We start from the raw sequence: 18,671 nt of genomic DNA on the forward strand, positions 1-18,671 counted from the left end.
ATTGTTCAGCTGTAATGTCTTGGCATACAGCATCCTGGAGAGACATCTGGAGGGACGATGATCAAAATCCTTCCATCTCCAGACTCAATGGGGTTGAGGAAGGGGAGTAAGGGGCAAGGAATGGGTGTCGAACCAGGCTCTGACTGCTCTGGGAATATCTCACAGGATTGCACTTTTCATTACCTTTAGATTTAACCATTTAGCAAATGCTTTTATCCAAAGCAGCTTACAAATGAGGACAGTGGAAGCAATCAAAATCAACAAAAGAGCAATGATATCCTCGTTTTCTGTGTATCATATGGTCATGTGACTGAAGGAATCTCAACACGGAGTGCGTTTTCTAGATGGGAATAAGCGGTAATTAATACATTTGCATATTTCAATCAGCTCTTTCTCATTAGCAATGGAATAAACGCAGGAGACATATTTGTGTTTCAATTCCCAATATGAACAGCTGTTCAGTTTGACTTTAGCCTAGAAGTTAGTTCTAGAAACTGATCTTATCTGATCTGATATTCGTTGTTGCTTGTTATAGTCACACTCACATCTTTAGTGTATTGTAGACTTTTAATCAATATTCATATTTCTGAATATTCTGATATTAAGATTGCATCAAATGTAATGTCAGCACATGTTCTTTCAGTTGTTTAATAAAAAAAAATATCTAGGTATCTAAAATTACATGTTTTACAAAAAGTGACCCACTTTACCCGACCTCATTTGACTGTCTTTGAACAATTTTGGCGAGCAAATATCATAGCATCAGTCTAGCATGAAAGTACAGTCACATTTAAGATGGTTCTGCAAAGTTTCATGGACGAAAGATTTAGCAAAATGTTAGAAAGCTAGGTTTGAAAGAGACTGCACTGCTATATAGTTGACAATAGACATATCAGCAGAATTTCACTAATATTGGCGTCATAAAGCCATAATTGAGTTCTCAGATATTTTTAAAGCACTGGTCATTACATCCAGGTCAGGTTTTTACTATTTTTTTTTTAGGATGGTACATTTTGAAAATTTTGAAAAATTATAAATAAAGTCGAAGGATGTTCAAACAAATCCATAAGCTTGTACCCTTTCCATAAAATACTGGTCTCTTAAAAAAAAAAAAAAAAATCACATTGTCATCATTAAACAGAAAAAAACAAAACAAAAGAAGACTTAAAGAGCACAGATGTGTGATTGAAACGTCTCAGTCCCGAGGTTTCAGGAACACTTTTTTAAGCTGATTATCAGCAACATTGCAGTTGACGTCCTCTTCACTCTTAGTAATTGAGGAGAGATTTCTTTTCTTGGCAAACTTTTTCCTCATGCTCTCAACCAAGCTTTCATATCTGAAGAAAAAGCAGATAACAGTCAACGTCTGGCTCCTGTACAATGAGATGACTTTAAGATCTCTTCCCCTCTCACCTTCTGGCCATCTCTTCATCCGTTATATCAGTTTCCATCCTGCTCACATAGTCCTCTTCATCGTCCTCTTCCTCTTTGAGTGTGTTCATTAGTAACATTCATTTCTACAAGAGATTCAGTTTGGTGGTCAGTGTGTTCAGAGCTCAAAGTTACAGAAATCATATGATGAATCATCTCAAATACTTCAGATTCCAGGTTGTGAATCAAACACATCCAAATCTGTGATCCTGACTGGTTAAAAATTATAAGCATCTGGTCTCATATTTCATAAAAGTTTACCTCAACTTCAGGATTGAAGCCTCTGAATGAGATTCTGCCGTAAACCAAATCCTCACAGGGAACGGTTCTTCTCTCCTCGAGGATATGGTTTCTAATAAAATGAAAAATACTTAGTTATTTTTTTAATAAATAATGCATGACAAGATGGCACTGACACATGGTGTGTGTAGGATTATAGATATCTGGTTACTTAGAGCTCACATAATAATAATAATAATAATAATAATAATAATAATAATAATAATAATAATGGCTGAATGTCACTGAATTACAAACAAATAAAAGATTCCAGTCTACAAACAGATTCTCCATCGATTCGTATTTATTTATTTGAATAAAACTAAAAATAACAAAACATTAAAGAATAATACCTTTCATTTAAACATACCCTGCAAACTTAATTTTGTAAAAAGCTCTCTTAAATGTAGATGTTTTATGGAAGCAGATTTTCACCAAACAAGGTAAAACAATCATGCATTGGCAAATCAAAATTAACATAAAAGTAAAAATTATGACATACTAATCCATAATTATGAGATGACAAGTCTAACGTCTCAATGTTAAAAACATTTTTTTTTTTTTTCAGTTTTGGCCTCATGATTTTGAATGAAAGTCACAATTTTGACCTTTTTATTTCATAAAACCATCTTTTTTTGGGTCATAATTTACCAAAGCATTTTTTCTTTTCTTATGCGCAGACATGGGATTACACAAGGAGCGTGAGGTCTCACTCTTTGGCCTTAAACTCAGGAAGATCCAGGAACCAGTGCTCATCACTGATGATCCTCTTCTCCTCCTCATCCAGCTGCTTCTTCAGCTCTGCGTCCAAACCTCGCTGCATGAACTACAGACACACACAGACAGACAGAAACAGAACAACAGACAGACACAAACACAGAGGGACAGACAGACAGAAAGCACCACAGATACAAACACAGAAAGACAGACACACACAGACAGACAGACAAAGACAGAAAAACACACAAACACAGACAGACACACAGACAGATAGACAGCACCACAGACAGAAACACACAAAACCAGAGAGACAACACCACACACAGGCAGAAACACAGAGATACAGACAGACACACAGACAGACAGACAGAAACACACAAACACAGACAGAAACACAGACAGCACCACAGAGAGAAACAGAGAGCTGTCACCAGACTCATCACTCACTATTCACTGCAGCAGGTGATATACAGCAGGACACTCAAAACAAAACATTTCTGATCAAATCTTAAGTCAAAGGTTCACCACTGGATGACATCCTCCTCGGAAGTCCAGAAATATTTGATTTTTGCAAGAGTCAAACGCTTCTAACCTTCATCCGCAGGACATTTTTGGACAGTTTCGCTGCAGCATCCTTCACCATTTTCTCAGACAAAAGCGAAACTACGCGTTATAATGTGAACGAACCGATATAAAGACCTTTTAATTTAGTAATATGTTCCACATGGGCAGCATGACTACACGTAGCCCAGACGCTAAATAAATACTTTTACTGTCTATGATAAATACTGGTCCACGTGAAGTCTGCGCAGGCGCTGTCACAACATGAGCAAGACTCGATTAGTCGCACAACACAGATCGAACAAAACGGCAGATTCATCATTTATATTATAAACGTAGTCGTGTGATACTGTATTTATGCAACGGGAGGTTAAAACTTTATAAAGTACCGGTGTTATACTTTAATACAGTAATGTTTAGTATTACGTTTTTCTTTTTGTTTTTCGATTACTCATGTCTGATGAGCAACATCAACCCTCAGTTCTCCAGCGATGCCATATGGTTAACGCGATTATTTCTCGAAGTGCATCACTAAAAATATTTAGGAAGGATACTAAATATATAGATGCTGTGACGTATGCCTGTAGCTCGAAAACAATGGAATTGTCATGCTTTTTCTTATTGGGGATTTCATATAGTGAGGATTTATAAATCATCTATATTTGATTTTACAGTAATATTTTATAGCATTTTTGCATAGCTAAAGAACTGTATTTATTTATTTGTTGTTTGTTTGTTTTAAAATACTAATTACTGTAATTAAATTTAAAGGAAGGGATTACTTTTATTTCTTTTCTGTAATTAAATTAAATTAATTACAGCTTCTGACTTAAGCTAGTTGCATTAAATACAGATGGACTACAGAGCAATTTGAATGAATTAAAAGAACAGTGTTATGTGTATCCTTGTGTTATTTAATTGATAAAAAAAGTTATTACACTCAAAAAAAGACTAACCCAAATTTCAGTTAACAAAACAGATATTTCAGTAAACAAAAACTTTTAATTTCACAGTTGCACAATTATCCAGGATGAACGTAAAATATGTGCAATTAAATCCGAACGGAAATATGAGATAAAAGAACATGGCTCATGAAAACATAAATACAGTTGAACAATCACAGTCTCCCAAGTCAAAGCAGGCTTTCCTCATGTCTACAGTGTTCAAGAACTGATGTGTGGATGAGACATGATGTTATGTGTTTTTTCTGGGTGATTGGATGGTTTCTTATTGGTCCAAGTCATGATGGTCCACACTAATGGCGCTTTTCCACTGCATGGTACGGCACGGTACGGTTCACCTTTGGGGGGTTTTCCACTGGGTACAGTACCTGGTACTCTTTCAGTACCACTTCGGTTGAAGTTCCAAGTGAACTGCACCATTACCAAAATGTGACGCGTAAACTCTGCTGTTCATTGATTGGCTGGAGAGAATCATCACTATCTGCATCACTAAACTTGTGACAGGAGACACAACAGACCCGCTAAATTTAAATCAGCACAGCCAGTGAAGAAACAAATGCAACATGGCTGTCTCATGGTCTGTTGAGGAAGTACAGACATTCCTCTCATTGACGGCCAAGGTGCAGATCCAGTGAGAGCTTAATGGGGCGACGTGGAATGAAAGGCTTTTTTAGGAGTCATGCCATTCGAGGCGGTGCAACTACAGCGTCATGTGAATAATCCTACCCAATCTAAAGCAATACTAAACTTCAGTGAAAGCCCAAACCAAGCTGAGCCGTGCCATACCATGCAATGGAAAAACACCATTTGTCATTAAGAAATTCTGGACTCTTCTTAGGAAAAAAATATTTCAGGTAAGAATCATTATTCTGTTAACTCTCTGAAATATTTCGGATTAGGGAATTAATCAAATAATGATTATAGTAAACACAACGACATTGCAGGTGTTTCGGATTATACAAACTCTTGCACCACCAGTTCTTTAAGGGACATGTCTGACACCAGCTCATTTGGAGAGTCTTGTATTCTGGTCAGCTCGTCCTGTAACTGGGCCACTGGCAGCCCAAGACTGTAGCCCAAATCAACAAGAGCCTCCAGCAGGGGCCCTTGATACTGCCGGAGCTCGTATCGCCTCACCGTGGGCAGAGCTCTTCTGCCAGTTTGAAAAGCTGCGTCAAAGTCTTCTAGATCCCTTTGGCACACCAGTATGGCACACAAGGTTGGCACCACCAAAGTAGGGTTGTGAGAAGAGAGTTTTTCCTGAAGTACCAACACTTTCTGGAGGCCCTCAAGGGCCCTGGAAAAGCGCCCCCCACGCAGGAGGTCATATGAAGTTTTTAATTCCTTATGAGTGAAGAACGCTACAAACGCCTGTGATTTTCGGACACAACGGAGGGAGTAGAGCTGAGTAAGATAGTCTCTGAGGGCCACGCGCCGCTCAGCGATGTTCTCCTCTGAGAAGTTGCGTGTCATTTTCTTCCTGGGCATCACAATGTCCTCCATCTCCTCGCTGAAGTCCAGCAGGAGCTCCTGATGAAGGTGGAGGAAGTCTGAGTAGCGTCGCTCGATAGCTACTCGCTCGCAGTCGTAACTACCTGAGCGGATCACCACAACCTGGTACACCTGAAGGACAGGAATAAGCGGTGAACATGTGGTGGAGTTGCGTTATGTCTGAGGTAAAGGCATGTACAGCTAAAAGATTTAGATTTCCAGAACTTTGCCAGCATGGACATCCTGAAGCAGGGGTGTCCAGTTCTGTCCTGGAGATCTGCCTTCATGCAAAGTTCAGATCCAGCCCTTATCAAACACACCTGAACCAGATAATTATGATATTCAGGAGCAATCATAGAAAGGTTAGTTGGATCAGGGTTTTGCTCTGCAGGTGTGTAGATCTCCAGGAGCAGGATTGGGTACCCGTTCTAAAGCAAAGTTTTGATCAAAATCAGACTTGAGTCTGACCAGGTTTTTCATGGTTTTGCTCTTGTCATTGAGCATTTTGGTTCTGCCTTTGACACGAAGCAAGTTAAGACAGAGTCTTTAGTGCTAAAACACTATCCCCAGTTTCACAGATAAGGCTTAAACCTAGGCCGAGACTTAAATGTAAGCCTGAGCTGTTTCAACTGAAAGAGATTTGCACTGACTGATCTTAAAATATATCAGTGCCTTTGTTTTGTCTCAAAACGGACACCAGTTATGTTTTTTCTAATGCATGTTTATAAAAATTACTTAAATGTCCTAATTTAACTATGGCCTAATCCTGGCTTAGTCTAAATCCTGTTTGTCAAACCTGGGGGCTGTACCATGAAGCTAGATTAGCTGGCTAGTAGGGCTGGGCGATATGGAGCAAAAAATATATCTCGATATATTTTGCTATATCTCGATATACGATATATATCTCGATATCTTTACAGGAAAAATAACCCACAAAAAACTACTTCAAAAACAAATATGGCAAATATTACATGTTAAGGGGCCTATGAAACATTTTATTTTTTTCTTCACCATATGTTTTATTGTTACCTAATTCTGTGTTTTAGCATGTGCAATTATTTAAATGCATAAAAACAACTTAATTAGTTAAAAAACAATTCTTAAAATAGCCTTATGTGAAATGTTTTTTTCCCTTCAGAAATTCTGTGTATTTACATTTTTCTGATTATCAAATGAAGGCATAAAACATTCATTTAATTTATCTTTTAATTATTAAACTTTATTTTTTGGTAAACAAAGGGGATTTACTATTAAAAATAAAACATGGGAGAAATGTTGTGTGATTATTCCTTATAAAATTATGTTCGTTTCATTTTAATAGTAGTAGTAGTGGGCTATCTACATTCTGCTGTACAATAGTAATAGATTTCTGTCAAATACTTTTATTTTGAAGGGTTTACCTTCTCAGTTCTGTGTATGTGATACCACAGTCTATGATGTGATATGAGCTAGTCTTACTCAAATCAAACGGTCAGATGCTCATGAAGTGACTCTCAGTGCAGTTCTGGAGATGTTCCTCATGTGTTCACGTCTTTATTTAGAGAGAGGAAAGACAATGAAATCAGCGCGAGCGTTATGCGAGCTTCCGTGTTTAATGAATGAAGACGCGCTTCTGCTCCATTCGTTGACACAGACACGCAGAACATGCAGGATTCATATTTAAATAGACTTTTCCGGGTTAATATTTGCAGATATTAGTCCATTTCGCGATTTGATGTAAGTGCATGACCGACTTTTGATTAATTCATTTAAAATTTGACCAATTCCGTGACATTCCGCGTTAAACTGTAAATTCCAGTTTTATGACTGGATTCCGTGATTCCGTCCGCGTTTCATTGGGCCCTACAGTAGACATCTGCCAGCCTTTCGCCATATAATGGAGCCAGTTGTCTTTTTTTTTTTTTTTTGACTAGTTCTCTACACGCGAGGTGAGAGGGGACAAAAGCAAGGAGGCGGGGGGCGAGCGAGCGGGGGCGAGCACAGCACAGGGAAGGCAAACAAGCAAAGTGGCGGTATCAGAATATAAACAATATATCGATATATACGATATGTCAAAATCCATATCGTGTTTAAAAAATATCTCGATATATTTTAAATATCGAGATATCGCCCACCCCTACTGGCTAGCCAGGTAAGTTTCAGGTTAGTTTGCACCAATCCTGGGTTTTAGGTACCACGTAAGTGGCTTGGCTTTTAGCTGCATTAATTGCCATAGTAACTTACACTCCACGGCTAACCTGCTCCAGGTCAGGTTATGTTCTGGGTTAGAGATCTCAAACTGAAGCTTGACCAATCAGATGTGAGAGAAGTGACAAGTCTGACACAAAGCACTCCAGTTTATCTTGCTGAAAATTAAAGGTCACTAATGCTAAAAAAATAGAAGAAGTCTGGCTTTAATGATAATTACAGATTTTATGATTTCTATAATTACTGTGATTCATATGATTATTATTATTATTTATCCTTTACACAAAAGCAATTTTAGTTTAACAGTAATTAGAAATAGTTTATTTTAAATAAATATTAATGTATACAGACCATGACATAAATAAGCTGTAGTATCAATAGATTGCACTATTTAAAAAATAAAAATCTGACCTTGTTATAATAAAAATCTGACATGTTTGAGTCTCTATCACTATATATTTTCAAATGTATAAGCTAAGTTAACAAACTTCATGTGTCTCTGGACTGATAGAGCAAGATCATTTATTTTATCTGTCCTCTTTCATGTTTCATATGACATTCTCTTAACCTTTAGTTTTGGATCTCGCTGGGTCTCTCGTGAGAGGTAAATCAAACTTGCTTTGTGTTGCGTGGCTCGTGATTGGCTGTTCACCAGTGATGTCACACATTCATGTGCACGCGCTCCACAAACTCAGGATCAAAGCCTGAGTTGACAAATAAAGTTGATGAACAGCATCATGGTACCAACAAAGCCGGATTGGAGAGGTTTGGTTTTGTCAACTCAAAACTAATCCTGTAACTCTGAATTTGTTCAGCTACCATCATGGTACAGGCCCCTGGTCTACAGATATGTTTTGTTGTCTGTGCAGCTCTGGACAAGAGCACACGTTCATTTGACATTAAAGCAAAACCAGGCTTTAAAAAGAGCATATGTACATTCGTTTAGACCCTTTTCTGGTTTCAGTATTGACTCAGACTCAACTTTCTCAGGTCTTCATCTGGCCTCAGACCCAAATGAAATGGGGTTGCTTGTATAAAACACTTGTAATAGTCTTACAAGTTAGTCATCAAATGTATTTTCTTTAAGGCTGATCACAACTTTTTAAGTTAGTTACATAAAAATGTTGACTGGTCTATTTTAAGGGTGTCCAGTCCTGCCCCTGGAGTGCTACAGTCCTGCAGAGTTTAGCTCTAGCCCCAATGAAACACCTGAACATGCTAATCAACATGCTAGTATCTCTCGCTAGGCATACTAGAAACTTCCAGGCAGGTATGTTAAGGGAAGCTGGAGCTAAACTCTGCAGTGGCCTTTCAGGACTGAGTTTGGATACCTCTGCAAGAGGCCTGATCTGAATCAGAAAAATAAAGACTGATTGCCCCTTGGCTAACTGCTAGTAGGTCACACTACTTTTTAAGACAGTCTTTACATAAAGGCTACGGTTAGGCAACTGGGACAATGTCACAATGTTAAGACTGTATCTTAAGAACTAGCCATTAACCAAGAGGTAACCAGTCTTACTTTTAATTTTCAAATTAGACCAGTATACCATTTTATATAACTGAATTTCCAAAAAGTTATGAGCTGTCTTGAAGAAAAAAAAAATGGACGACTTATAAGACTAAAGTAGTTTATGCATCTAGTCTACAACGCTACCCTAAGTTAGTAACATTTTCAGTAATGGAAATTCAACCTCCCCTTTAGGTTCGGAGAATATGTTAATTTACTTGTTTGCAAAGACAAAAAAATATTCATAGAATGTTAGTAATTAGTTCTCCAAAATAATCATCAAACAAAACCATATCATAACTTTAGCTGAGTGATCCTTTATCCAAAACAAGTGAACTGCAGTGTTCAAATGAAAAGTGGGAAAAGGGGGGAAGTTAAATAACGTGTGGCCTTTGTGACGTCATACAAAAGTCAGAGCAAATTATTACATTTTGATTAAAGATAATAATGAATCTGTTGGAACAAGAACTAAATAGAAAAAAGAGGTTGATTTCATGATGATTACAGTTTTTTCACTATAAGCTGTGACTTACCACATATTTGGAGATTTTCTGATCGATGATTCGCGTCGTAGGGATGTCAAACAGAAGTTTAACGCTTCTGAACTCCTGCTTAACGGCTCTCCAGTGCTGCTGCAGTTCAGCTGTGGTCAGACAGGAGGCGCCAAAACCCACATCTGCCTCTTCAGCTGCGAGGAGAGACTGAGGTGAACACACAGTTCTACACAAACACACAACACAACTATTACATTCTGCTCTCATAATGTCTGTTGCATCTGACTTAAACTCACCATTACTGGAAGACTTCTCCTGCTGAGCTGAGGAACCTTCAGGAGCTGGAGAAACTTCTGTAGCGTCCACTGCCTCGGTGTCATGTGGTTCTAGGTCTTCCTCCATGACAAAACGCTCTAATTTAGCTTTCTGTAAATTAATTTAGCCACACTTCACCTAGAATCAGCATCTCAGACAACATTTTGGTACATAACTATGGAAGATAAGGCAGTTGTAAGGCAGTTAAGACGAAAAATAAAATTGCACTGAACTATGGATTCAACAAAATATGACTCTGAATATACTTGATTAAAGGGATACTCCACCCCAAAATGAAAATGTTGTCATTAATCACTTACCCCCATGTTGTTCCAAACCTGTAAAATCATTGTCCGTCTGCGGAACACAATTTAAGATATTTTGGATGAAAACCGGGAGGCTTGTGACTCTCCCATTGACTGCCAAGTGAATAACACGGTCAAGGTCCAGAAAAGTATGAGATATCATCAGAACAGTCCATCTGCCATCAGGGGATCAACTGTAACGTTATGAAGCGACTATAATACTTTTTGTACGAGAAGAAAACAAAAAAAACAACTTTGTCCAACAGCCATTTTGGAGCATATGAGCTGAACACGCTTTTCTGTGTCAGTCGCGCCACATGGATACGTTTTCTACATATATTTACACTTTGATTTAGACAAAAACCGCATATCCATGCAGCGCGGCTGACACAGAAGAGCGTGAACTGCTTGCATTCAGCTCATGTTCTCCAGAATGGTTCCACAGTGATGTGAAGAGACACAGAGGAGACATATTGTTGAATAAAGTCATTATTTTTGTTTTATCCGTGTACAGGAAGTATTCTGTTGCTTTATATCGTTACATGTGAACACCTGATGGCAGATGGACTATTCTGACGATGCTTGCTCTTCTGTGTTTACATGGACCCTACTAAAACTAATCATAATAGAACATGACCAGATTGAAAACCGAAACTGGAAAGTACTGCGCATGCGCAGCGACGTAGAAATAACGTAATGACGCGTGGAACGAGGTGTTCTTCCTGGTGAATAAAGTGTCATAAATAAGTGTCCTGTCATTATAAAACTCCTCTTTACTCGGCGTCTGTGAAGTGGAGCAGGACAATGTCTCACCAAAGACTCTCAAAAACAGACGACTAGTTTTGGGTACGGTAAGGGGCACTTTTACTACTTTTTTTTTCTAAGTAAGCAGCACTGCACAACATGTGCTGGTTGTCGCCTAATTAGGACCGGAAGTAGATAAATATCACAAGTGCTTTTTAAAACCGCATCGGGAAACTCTGTATATTTAGCAGTGTGCGCATGTCAGAAGAGTAAATCTGATCAGAAGCTTGAAACATGTAAACGCACATACTGTATCGGCCCGATCTCTTTATTTAGCGTTCATGTAAACACTACGGTCAGATTAGTCAGAATGAATTCATTCTGAAAGCGTCCATGTAAACGCACCTAGTGTCATTCACCTGGCAGTCTATGGGACTGTCACAAGCCTCCTGCTTTTCATCCAAAATATCTTAAAGACGAACAAAGCTTTTACAGGTTTGGAGCGACATGGGGGTAAGTGATTAATGACTTAATGATTTAATTTGTCATCTTGGGGTGGAGTATCCCTTTAAGACTATTTAATGGAATTTCTTGCATTTAGTTATACTAAACATTATTGACAATCATATTTTACTTGTCATCTAGTAAATTGACATTAATATATTTAATATATATTATTGGCTCAACTTAACCCAATGCCATCTTGTCAAGATATGGAAAAAAAAAGGAAAAAAAGAAGAAGACAGATCTGATTATGGAACCGAGCATTTCCTTAAACACGTAACTTCTCCTTCAGCACTGGCAGACAACACTGAGCAGAGGACAATAACACATGCTGGAAGCTTCAGTGCTTTCTGATGAAAATACAGTTACACATGTAAGCAGATCCCAACATCAGTCATGTCACATTCAGTGAGGTGAAAGACACACTCCCCATGCAGGAAGTACTGTATAACTATAATTAAACCTCTGAGAGAAATGCCTCACAAACATGGCACGAAGAATTGGATGTTGTGCAGGTAACAGATGATATAACGAATCTCGTTCAGGTCTGGTGCTAATTACAGCACAACACACCGGAAATAAGGAGATATTGACCCACCTGTGCAAACAGAGATCCTGTAATCAGCTCAAACTGAAGATGATGTTAGGAAAACTTTAGCTTTGCTGGATGTCTAGAAGCGTTCAAGTTCATGCTTTTCTGTTTCGGTTTTTCACGTCGACCTAACTGAACTTTGTTCTTGAGGAAGTGAAACTTGAAAGAGGGAGTGTCTTTTTTCCTCACATTGCATATTCTGCCCGTTGACACTGGTTTTACTGCAGTTCATCTACACTGTGTAGTGAAACACTGACAGCGTCTGCATCTTCTGTCCTGAAGCTGAAGTCTTTGAGTGATTTGCTCCAGAGACGCTGGTTCCTGACAGCAGGCATGTTTAAATAAAGAGCCTAATGTGTGTCACTTCCTCCCACCACTACACCACCAGCACCTCTGAGCAGCTGTGTGTGTGTGTGTGTGTGTGTGTGTGTGTTTGATGGAGGATGATGCTTATGTTATGTGTTTGTCCAATAGATGGTGCTGTGCAGTTAAATTACATGGCCGTGAAAATCTATAACATTAGATGACATTATGGATTTGTTATTTGTTTGATCACTAAAGCTTAAAATTTCATTAAGAAATAATAGAATATGAACTATAAACATTATTAAAATAAACCAAACTGCATGCTTTAAAAGTGAGTTTGACACTTCAGTTAAAAATACACTTCAGGTCACTCCATCGGCACTATAAGCATGTTCTGGTAGGGCTAATGTGTATCTATTTTGTGCATTGACAGGTAAAAAAAACGTTCTTAGCGGCAGACATTTGGTATGTGCTCAAAAATATCTTTATAAAATAAACACATTAGTTAGTTGAGACTATGAATTCCACAAAAATGGCCAAACACAAACAGAGAGCTTGCTCCAGCAGTCTCGCCAATCCAGTCTCACAAAAACACACTTTTATATCAGTTTGTGCCCTGGAATTCAGAATATGTCTCATTCGTATGGAAATGAAGTGTGCTGAGAGCAGATGTATGAGGTTGCACGCATTTATATGCGTTTCTGACAAATCTAAATAAAATATGTTTTAATTGTTACTGAGTTTTTCTTGCCGCATTGAGCATTGTGGTTACTTTCAAAAACAAGCACATATTACTGTACCTGATCAAACCCATATAACGGTCAGAACAAACACAACATTAGCGTCAGTTGGTGTGGACGCAGATATAGCCTCAATCAGTTATACAAAATCAAAACCTATTTTTAAAGTGTTATTGTAACACCACGTCTAAATCAGATGTGAGTGGCATGGTAAAAGCAAAAAAGATGTACTTGACACATGCTTCTTCAGACAACAGGACAAATTCAGACTCACTGCTGCGGAGCGAAGCCACAACCGTCACAATGTTACAGTTATCATTCAGGTGTGTAGAAATGAAACTGCCTAACTGTATGTTATCTCTCAGATCTCAGCGGAGAGAGAGAGAGAGAGAGGCTGAATGAGTGTCTGAAAGGCTCATCTCTGTATGGGACAAGGCCATCTCTGTGATCTCGGGCCCGTCTCATTCACACAGACATTAACACATGAAGCCCAGTCTGCTCAGAGAACAATGACATCAAGCCGGTTATTTTAATACACCCCATTGTGTCTGACGTGCCAGCCTGAGCCCTGGCCTCTGTTTATTAGTTTTGATACATACATATTCTATTGTTGTCAGATATAAGTCTTGTTTTGTTGGTCCGGGGTGGTCCGGGGTCAGTGCAGACCAGCTGCGAGGTCTTAGAGCGCCTCGTTCAGAGCTTCACTGGAGATGCTGATCAGATGTGTCATCTTCATTATTCATCCTCAAGAATTGAGACATTTAGTGGTTTGTTTGTACAGACATGTATTTATTTACCCACCCATGTTTGTGCTGTTTTAGTATCACTGATATACTATTATAGTTTTTGTAATATTTTTCATATTTATAATTTAATTTATTTTAATTAAAAATTTGGTATTTTTTTTACTTTTTATTTGGCCCTAACTTTTTATTTTTTTTTACTATTTATTTTTAAATAAGTCTAGTTTTATAATGTTGTAATATAGTTTTAAGTTTTAGTTATTTTACTAATTCAGTGTACACTGATGTTTAGAGTATATTTTACAAGAAAGTCCTCATTCTTCAAAAAAATAAAAAAAAAATAATAATAATAATTAAATAAATAAATAAATAAATAAAGAACAATGTGTTACTTGCTGTTTCTCTGTGATTATTATTATTATTATTATTATTATTTTACATTTACAGTAGTTTCTGAGTGAAAACTATAAATTAGAATTGTTGCATTGGCAAAACCTGAAATAAAAGTAAAAGAAAAAAAATTGTGTGTGTGTGTGTATGTGTGTGTGTGTACATTATATATATATATATATATATATATATATATATATATATATATATATATATATATATATATATATATATATATATATATATATTATTTGTAGTATTTTTAAAAATGGTTTTAGTGTTTAAGTTGATAATATCAAGCATGTGTCCTGAGTTCATGGGCAGCTCAAAGCACTCAAAAGTCTCTTCAAGGTTAAATGAGTGTAAGACAACAGCTGAATTATGATCTCCTGAGCTGATATACGTGACTATCTGCCAATGTGTCACGGTGATAAGATTTCCTTCACGGCATTAATGAATTCTGATGCTTTGTTGCATTTACATGTGCTGTCGCTCCTGACATGGACATGCATGTCCCTGAAAATAAATGGCTGCGTGCACATCGCTCCGACTTACGCAGCTCGCACAAAATATCACAGCTGGGTCGTTTTGGGTCACATGATTTATTGATTAGTATTTAGCTTCAAAAAATGACAAGAGGATGATGTATAGCGTTATCTGGCCATCAAAACACTATAAAGAGATGAATAGCCCTGAGATAAAGTTGTAAAGGGAAAGGGAAATAGATGAACATATCTATGTTACCCACAGAGACTGATGAGAAGTGTATCAGCTGTAGATGTATGCTAAGAGACTTTGTGACTCTACAGCATGATCATAAAGAAAGTGTTATAACATTCCAGAGCTGCTCAGACTTTTACTTTCTCTCTTAACTCTTATACAGTTTAACAGGCTTTTTTTGTTGTACTGTACCTTTAAGACTTTTAAGGCGAATATTTAAATGTTATTGGCTAATCTCTCTGTGCAGGTGTCATGTTGAACACGTACACTTCTAGTTGTTCCCTTGCTCTTTCTTCATGAGGATGTGTTCTTGGCTTGTTCCCGGCCCGTGTTTCCAAATTCTCCTTTCTGGAATAGCAAATATGCACATTTTGAAATAGCTGAGCTACTTTTGACACTGAAAAAAATATCTAAGTAAAGCATCACTAATCTTGAACATAGACTTTAAAAAAGGCCCTGTATACCTACATTTTTGGAAAAGTACAAATTTAAATAGAGTTCACCGCAGTTTCCAGCTGAAATGAACATAATAGAGGCAGTAAAACACCAACAAATGTAATTCCCTTTCACACACATTATGATAACACAGCCATATTATTGACTTATTTTATGTGGTTATGCCAAAATACACTTTTACCATAGTGCATGATTTGTAAATGAATAAACTTTGACGATTACATTGATGTAGTAAACTTGCTCGGTAGCGCACCTGATACACCTTAGATGCAGAGTGATGGGGTACGAGTCCTGTAAAACACACAAAGAGCTCAAAGCTTCATAGAACCAAGCTAAAGCGGGACACTTTCTTCAGGAAATGGGTTTTGGTTCGGTTTGTATCATGGTTTTAGACTCAGTTTTAGTTCAGTTCAGTATGTGCTATGTTTAGGGGAAAATAGCTATACTGTCAAATAAAAATTAAGGAAATAAGAACAAATAATCAAACTATAAACATCAGCACAAAAAATAAAAAAAAATAAATACAATAGAGCAAAGATACAAAAAAAGTGCTTTTCAAGTTTTGTAGTCAACAAAAGTTATTAAGTACAGAAACTGAATAAAGTAATCAAATGTAAAATAACAGTGCATATTTGTCTGTATAAATTAAATATTAATCTTTATTAAAGTTACTCAAACAAGAGCAGTGACTGATTTCCTTGTTTTGCTGTTTGATTAAGTGCTGTCACTTTAAGAGAATGCATGGATCCATTACACTGATGCTGTAATTTCAATTGACTAGGCAAAGCTGCCTAGCAAGATGTGTTTCGGCGTTAAATTAGTAGTGTTAGGATTTACTAACTGAAGAATTAGCACACCATTAGCATGGTCGCTGTAGATGAAGTGTCCCCAACTAAGCAAGCCAGAGGCGACAGCAGCAAGGAACCAAAACTCCATCTGTGACAGAATGGAGAAAAAAACCTTGGGAGAAACCAGGCTCAGTTGGGGGTCAGTTCTCCTCTGACCAGACGAAACCAGTAGTTCAATTCCAGGCTGCAGCAAAGTCAGATTGTGCAGAAGAATCATCTGTTTCCTGTGGTCTTGTCCTGGTGGTCCTCTGGGACAAGGTATTTACAGGGGATCTGTATCTGGGGCTCTAGTTGTCCTGGTCTCCGCTGTCTTTCAGGGCAGTAGAGGTCCTTTCTAGGTGCTGATCCACCATCTGGTCTGGATACGTACTGGATCCGGGTGACTGCAGTGACCCTCTGATCTGGACACAGACTGGATCTGGTGGCCACGGTGACCTCGGAACAAGAGAGAAACAGACAAATATTAGCGTAGATGCCATTCTTCTAATGATGTAGAAAGTACGGTGTTATGTGAAGTGTTTCCGGTTCTGGTTTACCTAATTAATGCAGCCTTAAAATCCTTTAACGGATTTGGATATTAAAAGCATATTAGTATGTTATGTGTATGCCAGGTTAAAGAGATGGGTCTTTAATCTAGATTTAAACTGCAAGAGTGTGTCTGCCTCCCGAACAATGTTAGGTAGGTTATTCCAGAGTTTAGGCGCCAAATAGGAAAAGGATCTGCCGCCCGCAGTTGATTTTGATATTCTAGGTATTATCAAATTGCCTGAGTTTTGAGAATGTAGCGGACGTAGAGGAGTATAATGTAAAAGGAGCTCATTCAAATACTGAGGTGCTAAACCATTCAGGGCTTTATAAGTAATAAGCAATATTTTAAAATCTATACGATGTACTATAACAGTCACTTGACTTTACTTACTGTAGAAGGAGTTTCCCTTTCAGACGCAAAATTAATGCGTACAGTGTAACGCTAATTTACACTGTTTAGTAAATCTGCCATTTTTTTCTTCTAGGATACTTACCAAGATGGACATTTTGAAATAACTTCTGAGTGAATTTGTCCATTCAAGCACAAAACTTGAAAGAGAATATGTCAGATTAGTGCACACACAAATCTTCTCTTCAAAATTAAGCAAATCAGTCAAATATATTAAACTGCACGTAATTATAATTTTTATTCAATGTTATATTATTCTTCTTCATCTATCTGTTATGTTTTTCTTATAGATTTTATACTTTATACACTCACTCTTTATTGGTTGATTTGTTCTTTATAAAACTAAAAAAATCAATGCAATAGAATGATTTTCTATTCAGTTTAATGTTCTTGATTGATATAGTTTGTGTGTACATTCTCAGACAGCAAGCAGTGTCGGCCCAGATCTGGCCCACATCTGGCACGCATGGATTTCACTACAACAGTAGCAATACACAATGCAATAATATTAAATATTAAGATTATGTATAAGGTTCAGGTTTGGAGATTCTGGTTTACTTAAGGCTGAGAATTGGCACCAATAATAAAACCTGTTTTGGCCCCGTTCAGGGCCAGTTAATGCTGGTTATGGCCCATGCGTGGCCCTTGTCTTTAATCCAGTTCTGGGCCACTTCAGGGCCGTCATTCTTTGCACAACTTGGGCTGAGGGAAAAGTGATTGTGTGGCCTGGATCTGGGCCAGGAGACATTGAGACTGAGAGCAGTGTGGGATGTCGAAAACCTACTGCTTCATGTTCAAGGCCTGCCTTCTCTGAGAGGAAAACCAACAGCTGGGTCACAACCTAAATTAATACCAGTTAGTTTGCATCATGATTGTATTTATTTATTTATTTTGGATACGGTGAATCCAGACATGTTGCTGTTGCATGCAATTATAGACCAAAACAAGACTTCCTGTGTGGATGGTAGCGCTAGCAAACTTTCTGGCAAATGCAAATGAAGTACTCACACTCATCCATGTTTTTTTTTTTTTTCATTTGTTGCAAATGAATGAATAACAGTGTTTGCTGACATGCTGTCAAGAGTTTCAATGTATTGATGAATAATATACAATAAGACTAGAAACATCTATCGGAAAAGCATAGGTATATGTCAAATAGAAAATATGGAAATTTAGATTTCATGTTGACTTGAAATCCTCATAATCATAATATCATTTTTTGGGGGAAAATTCAAGATTTATACTGTAGCTAAGTGAAACTGAAAGGCAGTCACACCAGCTTAGTGTGAACCAGTGTAAAAACCTAAGGATTTCTCCAACACTGACTCGTCGCACACATGCCGGGGCATCGGTAGCCACAGGCACTTTAAAATGCTTTATTAACATGTATAGAGGCAAATATCGTCTCTGTGAAGTGGAGGAGATCAGGTGTGCTGCGT

At 37.7% G+C, this 18,671-nt stretch overlaps 1 protein-coding gene and 1 pseudogene across 2 annotated transcripts; both read right to left on the reverse strand.

Moving 5' to 3' along the window:
* Nucleotides 1–554: 554 nt before the first annotated feature.
* On the reverse strand, nucleotides 555–3,718 carry LOC113043628 (M-phase phosphoprotein 6-like; annotated as a pseudogene).
* Nucleotides 3,719–3,782: 64 nt separating this feature from the next.
* On the reverse strand, nucleotides 3,783–12,516 carry snx20 (sorting nexin 20). Of its 2 annotated transcripts, XM_026203126.1 has the most exons (5): nucleotides 12,099–12,516; nucleotides 11,688–11,698; nucleotides 9,929–10,058; nucleotides 9,672–9,826; nucleotides 3,783–5,576 (listed from the first exon to the last, which is right to left on the reverse strand). In XM_026203126.1, the coding sequence occupies exons 3-5, from the start codon at nucleotides 10,032–10,034 to the stop codon at nucleotides 4,908–4,910; spliced, it is 930 nt and encodes a 309-aa protein (XP_026058911.1). In that variant the 5' UTR covers nucleotides 10,035–10,058; nucleotides 11,688–11,698; nucleotides 12,099–12,516; the 3' UTR covers nucleotides 3,783–4,907. The 2 variants fall into 2 exon arrangements, with proteins under 2 accessions (XP_026058911.1, XP_026058910.1); XM_026203125.1 differs by lacking the exon at nucleotides 11,688–11,698 and having other exon boundaries at nucleotides 3,784–5,576.
* Between the last annotated feature and the right edge of the window lie 6,155 nt (nucleotides 12,517–18,671).

Source organism: Carassius auratus, chromosome 25 (genome assembly GCF_003368295.1).
Source record: "Carassius auratus strain Wakin chromosome 25, ASM336829v1, whole genome shotgun sequence".
Taxonomy (NCBI): Eukaryota; Metazoa; Chordata; class Actinopteri; order Cypriniformes; family Cyprinidae; genus Carassius; species Carassius auratus.